At 46.7% G+C, this 7818-nt stretch overlaps 1 protein-coding gene across 2 annotated transcripts in view; it reads right to left on the reverse strand.

Annotated features, from left to right (window-relative positions):
- The window catches only part of SCAF1 (SR-related CTD associated factor 1), a 32778-nt gene extending 28736 nt beyond the window's left edge, over positions 1-4042 (reverse strand). Inside the window, exon 1 of one of the 2 annotated variants that reach the window (XM_018569126.1) lies at positions 4038-4042. In XM_018569126.1, the coding sequence (XP_018424628.1) occupies positions 4038-4040 (3 nt within the window). In that variant the 5' untranslated portion in view covers positions 4041-4042. Of the gene's footprint in view, positions 1-622; positions 991-4037 lie in introns of those variants that run through there. The other variant, XM_018569125.1, reaches the window with a different exon arrangement.
- Positions 4043-7818: the final 3776 nt, after the last annotated feature.

Raw genomic sequence — 7818 nt, forward strand, 5'->3', positions numbered from 1 at the left:
GGGGGGGTCACAGATGAGAAGAACTATAGTAAAAATAAACACCCTGCAGGATGGGTAAGAGAGGGGTGTTGGGGGGAGCAGATTGTGGGGCTTTAACACTCACAGTGTCGGTAGTTTGTTTTTATACCCTGCAGACACAGACGTACACGCATGCGCATATACACAGATCTACCCTGCATACACAGATCTACCCTGCATACACAGATCTACCCTGCATACACAGATGTACCCTGCATACACAGATGTACCCTGCATACACAGATCTACCCTGCATACACAGATCTACCCTGCATACACAGATCTACCCTGCATACACAGATCTACCCTGCATACACAGATACATATTTTCTGTATACACAGATATACATGCATGCACATATACTCTGTATACACATACATGCACACACCTCCTGGTATCATATCTGATCACCACTGCGGCCATGTAAATCAGTGTCCGGTTCTATGTGTATGTGACACAGGCCCCCTCCCCCCACAGGGCCGGCCCCGGGCCGCTATCACCGACCATCTACCCTCATATAACACAATATAGAAGGGAGATGCGCCACACACTGCGGCTCCTGGCCACACACAGTACCGCCCCTCCCCGGCCTTCTTCTCTCACCTCAACCTCCTCCGATTTTCCCCCGGCTGTCTCAGTCCGGCCTGTACTGAATTTCCCCCCCCCCAGCCGCTCTACAACAATACCCGCCGCCGTCCCGTCCCTCCAGCAGCGGCCATCTTACCCCGCTGTTCCAGCGGCTCCTAGCAGTCACAAAGCATGCTGGGCCTTGTAGTTCCGTGCCGCACTCCTGCGCTGCGTATTCCGGGAAGCCTCGGCCGCTTCGCGTACTACAGCTCCCACAAAGCTCCGCGGCCCTGCGTCCACTACCGGCACACGTACGGACGAGGGGCGTGACGGGAAATGTAGTTTTGGCAGGCGAAGGGCGAGCAACGGGCTGCGGCCGGGTGGAGGGTCGGACGTACTCCGGCTCCCAGAATGCACCGCGGCGGGGCGGATATGAGTCATGGCAAATCGCTTATGGCCCATTGGGGGTTTATAACGTCCATGGTACAGGAGACATATAATGGTGAATTTACTACAACTGTAGCAAAGCAGAATCTGTTGCAGTTGCCCATAGCAACCAATCAGCTTCTAGCTTTAAATTTAAAAAGTTAACTGATCGAGCTGAAGCGGATTGGTTGCTATGGGCAACTGCTCCAGATTCTGTCTGATCCAGATTTGATAAATTCCCCCAATAGGTTTCTTTTGCTGTGAAATGCCAAGCTTTAGGGCTTAGTCACACTGCAGCGATCCCCTCACACCTGAGCGTTTTGTTGTGCATTTCCCAAAGCACAGTAACACTCACTATAAAGAATCCCATTATTTTCAATAGCGTCCATTCTATTTTTTTCTTTGCGTCATTGCAGAGACCTGCATTGATCTGGTACACAAAAACACAGCTCACAAAGCATGGTGTGAACGAGCTGTGATGGAAGGCCATGTGCAGGACTTGGCGCAATAAACTCATCCACAGGACTTACTGTAGTGAGATACCAGAGAGATGATATCTCAGCATTGCTTGTAGGGATCCTCTCTGAAGGCATGGCTGATCCCCCCATTGCTGAAGATCCTTGTCACCAAAGCTCTTGTGCTCATCCTCTGGCTTCAGTCCTTTTTTGAGTCAATGACAGAATAAATATCACTTGTGAGCAGTTAAAGTATCTCTGTGAAGTCAAAGTATAAGCGCTATATTGCCAAAAGTACCCCCCTCCCAAATCATTGGATTCAGGTGTACCGTGAAATTCCTTGCTACTAAATATTCCACGGTCACCTGTTAGTGTTATAACAAAGTGGAAGCAACTTGGAACAACAGCAACTCGGCCCCAAAGTGGTAGGCCACATAAAATGACAGAGCGGGGTCAGCGCATGCTGAAGTGCACAGTGCGCAGAAGTCGCCAACTGTCTGCAGAGTCAATAGCTACAGAACTCCAAACTTCATGTGGCCTTCAGATTGGCACAACAACAGTGTGTAGAGAGCTTCATGGAATGGGTTTCCATGGCCGAGCAGCTGCATCCAAGCCTTACATCACCAAGTACAATGCAAAGCGTTGGATGCAGTGGTGTAAAGCACGCCGCCACTGGACTCTAGAGAAGTGGAAACGTGTTCTCTGGAGTGACGAATCACGCTTCTCTGTCTGGCAATCCGATGGATGTGTCTGGGTTTGGCGGTTGCAAGGAGAACGGTACTTGCCTGACGGCATTGTACCAAGTGTAAAGTTTGGTGGAGGGTGGATTATGGTGTGGGGTTGTTTTTCAGGGGTTGGGCTTGGCCCCTTAGTTCCAGTGAAGGGAACTCTTAAGGCATCAGCATACTAAGACAATTTGGACACTTTCATGCTCCCAACTTTACGGGCACAGTTTTAGGATGGCCCCTTCCTGTCCCAACATGACTGCGCACCAGTGCACAAAGCAAGGTCCATAAAAGACATGGATGAGCGAGTTTGGGGTGGAGGAACTTGACTGGCCTGCACAGACTCAATAGAACACCTTTGGGATGAATTAGAGCGGAGACTGCGAGCCCGGCCTTCTCGTCCAACATCAGTAGCTGACCTCACAAATGCGCTTCTGGAAGAATGGTCAAACATTCTCATAGATACACTCCTAAACCTTGTGGGCGCCTTCCCAGAAGAGTTGAAGCTGTTATAGTGTCAAAGTGTGGTCCAACTCAATATTGAACCCTACGGACCAAGACTGGAATGCCATTAGAGTTCATGCGCGTGTAAAGGCAGGTGTACTTTTGGCAATATAGTGTATATTCAGGGAAGCCTATCCCTCCTCTAACTAACCACTGAACCATCACATTCTCAAAATGTCCATCCCCACACAGCTACTTCCTCATGTATCACATGCCCCTCCCTTTTAGATTGTAAGCCCTCAGGGGCAGGGCCCTCCGTACCATCTTGTCTTGAATTGTATTGTGATTGTAATGTCTTCCTTATATTATAAACCACCGCCCACTCTGTTGGCGCTATATAAATCCTGTATAATAATATTAGATCCACCATTGCAGCCTGTAGACCTTCTTTTAAAGTCCAATTAAAACGAAAGCTTTTTATGCACAGGGTTATTCACAAAAGAGTGAAGAGTTTGGAGAAGGCCAGAGAAGTGAACAATCTAGGACACCATAGCTGAACTGGAAAGGGCGCTGAATTAGAGAATTTTTCCAGTTCAGCTATGTTGTCCTAGATTGTTCACTTCTCCTGCCTTCTCCAAACTCTTCACCCTTTTGAGAATAACCGCCTTAGATTTGGATAGAGTGGAGAGGCATTAGAACACCTGTCAGGTCGTTATTGCTGTCTGGGTCCCCATTAGGAAGTTTCACCTTTGTAATTGTCCTGGTGACCGTTATCAATGAAAGGAAATCCCAAATCTTGGGTTGTAAACAGAACAGGAATATATGGGAAATCTTTCAGTGGGGACAGTTCTGGTGACAAATAGGGATTTCCCTCACTTTCGAAGGATTTCCTCTCACTGCCTGTTGTGGCTATGTGACAGATAGTTAAGGGAAATCTCCCCAATGGGACACAGATTAGGCCTGGCTTCAGGTCTACTTTAACATGCCTTCTATCTAAATAATTGATTTTGAATAATACGCAGGGCATATTTGGCATTCAGCATTCCACTCAACCAACCCTCACACAGAACTGGCTACTGGCTATGTTCACAATGCAAAATACACGACTTAACCCACCTTCTCTGGTCATGCCCCCAAATTAAACATTTTTGGAGAGTCTCTCTAACAGGTAAATAAATACCAAAACGAGCGCCAGGCAATGGTCCCAAGGTTTTTTGGACTTTTGAGAAGATTGCCTGGATCTATTTTTGGTCTTCAATCCAAGCCAAATGGCTACTTTCCCAACCACCCACCATAATGGACCTTAAGTTGGACGCTGACAGCCATAGGCCCTTCAACACAAGTAAATTCTTGGTCTGATTTTTTTACCCAGGAACTTACCAGGGAGCAATTTAGAAAGACCATATTGCTTTTACAGAGCACTCCTCGGCACCATACCAGGAAACTCCAGGGAATATTGGGTATGCTTAATGTCTTGTTGAAAACCTCTAATCTCAAATTACTAAGAAGTTCTGGGGCTTTTCCGTCTCGACTATCACAAGGTATTTGGCTGCGTTATTATTATTATACAGGATTTATATAGCGCCAACAGTTTGTGCAGCGCTTTACAATATGAGGAAGACATTACAAGCACAATACAATTCAAGACATGATGGTAAGGAGGGCCCTGCCCCTGAGGGCTTACAATCTAAAAGGGAGGGGCAAGTGATACATGTGGAGGTAGCTGTGTGGAGATGATTTGTTTGAGAAATGGATAGTTCAGTGGTTAGGTTGAGGTAGGATAGGCTGCCCTGAAGAGGTGAGTCTTAAGAGATCGCCTAAAGGTAGTCAGAGTGGGAGATAGTCGGACAGGTTGGGGTAAAGAGTTCCAGAGGATGGGAGAGACTCTAGTGAAGTCCTGGAGGCGAGTATGGGAGGAGTTGATGAGGGAGCTGGAAAGCAGGAGGTCTTTTGAAGAGCGTAGGGGACGGTTAGGGTGATACTTTGAGACAAGGTTTGAGATATAGCCGGGGGCAGAGTTGTGGATGGCTTTGTAAGTGATTGTTAATATTTTGAATTTTATTCTTTGGCCGAGTGGAAGCTAGTGCAGGGATCAACAAAGGGGGGTTGCAGACACTGAGCGGTTGGTCAGGTGGATGAGTCTAGCAGCTGCATTCATGATAGACTGAAGGGGGGACAGCCTGTGTAGAGGTAGGCCAATGAGGAGGGAGTTACAATAGACAAGATGAAAGATAACAAGTGAGTGGATGAGTAATTTTGCGCTTTCCTTGGTGAGGAATGGGCATATTTTGGAGATGTTACAAAGTTGAAGGTGGCAGGATTTGGATAGTGATTGGATGTGAGGAAGAAAGGTGAGGTCCGAGTAAAGGATGACACCTAGGACCTTGGCATGGGGGGATGGATGGACAGTTCTGTTAGCAATCTCAAGGGAAAAGTTTGGGGAAGGTGCATGGGCGGGAGGAAATATCATGAGCACAGTTTTTGAAAGGTTGAGTTTTAAGAAGTGTTGTGACATCCAGACTGATAGGTCAGTTAGTAGATTAGTGACACACAAGGACACTGGGGGGGGATAGAAAGATATATTTCAGTGTCATCGGCATAGAGATGGTATTGGAAGCCATATGAGGTTATTAACTGACCAAGGGGAGGAGATGTAGATAGAGAGGAGAAGGGGTCCAAGGACAGAGCCTTGTGGGACCCGTACAGAAAGAGGAAGAGGAGGGGAGGAGTTAGAGAACCATGAGAAGCCAAGACCCCCATGCCCCAGGTCTGATTTCACAATTATACTCTTCTCTACTAACCGGTACAGGCCCGCCCCACCACATGTATATGGACCGCTGGCAGGCAGATCTCAACTTCACGGTAGACGAAGACACCTGGTCTCAAATATGGGAAAGTACCAAGTCATGTTCCAAAAATGCTTTGACCCTTGAGGCCAACTATAAAAGGTACTTCTCCGTTGGTATATAGTTCCTACACAGGCGGTACACTTTGTGCCGGATTGTGATGGCCTCTGTACTAGAGGATGTGGCGAAAGAGGTACATATATTCACACGTGGTGGTCGTGCCCGGTTGTGGCCGCACTATGGCGCAAGATCTTCCAGATTGTTTCTGTACTCATGGGTAAGCAGATCTCATCAACCCCACAGGAAGCTCTCCTTAATGTCAAACCGTCGGGTCTCACTAACCCACAATTTAAACTAATGTTACATGTACTGTCGGCAGCTAAACGCACAATAGCCAGAGCGTGGATGTCAAAATCCTTAAGCTTATCAGAAGTTAAGAACAAAGTACATTGGACGTTCCCCTCCGCTCTTTCCTCTACCCACTGTTTCTTCCTCTTTGCTCAGTTTTCCTAGACCCACCTTAAGATCCTCTGGATCTTTTTGTTTAACTTAGTTCTTTGGACAGACACCTAAAGATGTTATATGTATATTTTGCCATATCTACTGATCGGTTCCCACGGGGGCTGTCCCAAGACTGTCAGTTCAGTTTTGTTAACAACAAACTCAACAAAATGTATTTGTTACAGTATCACAAAATAGTTTGACATGAGATCATATGGCTGATGGGTTTGAGGTGAAGGTGTGGATAGTAGCTTGATGCCTACAGATGTATCTTTTTATCCCATTTTAAACATGTATATTGATTGTTTGAACAATTTTACCAGTTTACAAGTTGTAGGATAATTTTTTGTACCTTAAAAAATCCCACATAGGTTTTTCTTTCCCTGTTGCCTTGTATATTAAGGATGCGGTGCACCCTAAAAGGGACAGACTCCTTGGAATCCGTATCTAAAAATTTTGTGACCACATGCTGAAAGCTGCAAAGGAAGCTGATGCTGGAATGTGAAAAGCTGTGTCACAATGAACAATATCCGTAAGGAACACCCACCTTTCACCATGCCCACCAAAGGTTGCAGTACCTTGGTACACTTAGAATGGTACAGTTTTTTTTAGCACACAAAAATCTGTGTCTTACTTGAGAGGGCTAGTTGGCTTGGCCTCCCATGCCAAAGTTTTCCAGTCCTGCCCTGCCAGCAGCATACACCTACCTTTACTTCTCTCCCTTGTCATTCTGTTAAGTGCCAGGAGCTGAAGAAAATACCCAGTGCTTCTAGGTATAAGGAGGGGCATGTGCCTCATCACATTAGACCAGCATTTGTCAATCTTTTTTTCAGTCACAGCACTCTTTAAATGTATGCAAAATCTAGAAGCACTCTAGTCTAAATGTAAAACATAAAAAGGATTCCCAACTTCACATCAGGTTCCCCCTTTTCAAATCAGAAGCTCCATATACATCAGGAGCCCCCTTCACGTCATATGAGGAGCCCTTCTTCACATCAGACTCCCACCTTAACATCAGGATCTCCCTTCACGTCAGGATCTCCCCTTTTCAAATCAAAAACCCCATATACATCAGGAACCCCCTTCACATCACATCAGAAACCCCCCTTCACATCAGGATCTCCCCTTTTCAAAATCAGAAGCCCCATTCACATTGGGAGCCCCCTTCACATGACGTCAGGGGTCCCTCTTCACATCAGAAGCTCAGCTTCATATCAGGAGCTGCCCTTCACATAAGAAACCCCCCTTCACAGAAGGATCCCGCTTCACATCAGAGTCTTTCCCTTTCACATCCGGAGTCCCCTTCATATTATAGTCCTTCACATCAGAAGCCCCACCTTCACATGAGAAATTCCCTTTACACCCGACTCCCCACCTTTACATCAGGGTGCCCCTTCAAATAAGGAGCCCACTTCAGGTCAGGTTTCCGCCTTCTCATCAGAGTCCTAATCATTACCACAGCATGGCTGAGACGGCATGGCAGAGGGTGGGAGGTGGAGCAGGTCTGGATGGATGGACTTCCATCCTCTTCTGAATGCTGGGGTGATCCTGGATGCTGAACACCCTTGATTAGCATCATGTTTTTCCATGGTGATTGTGGCCGGCCCACCTGCTTCATCAAAAGGCATGATGTAGTATGCAAAGTTTGCAGTATGCAAACTTGACATGGCCCTAGATGAAACAAGATGGCACCCAGGTTGAGAAAGACTACATTTAACAGCACTGGGTCATTCAGGGAATCCATAGCCTAGTCTAAGCTATGACTTTGGCAACTTGTAGCTTACACAAGACTTTTCTTGGCTCCCGGAGCTGTAGGAGGTTTACATGAAGGTAAG

This window comes from Nanorana parkeri, unplaced genomic scaffold (assembly GCF_000935625.1).
Source record: "Nanorana parkeri isolate BGI_ZX_2015 unplaced genomic scaffold, ASM93562v1 scaffold1290, whole genome shotgun sequence".
NCBI lineage: Eukaryota > Metazoa > Chordata > Amphibia > Anura > Dicroglossidae > Nanorana > Nanorana parkeri.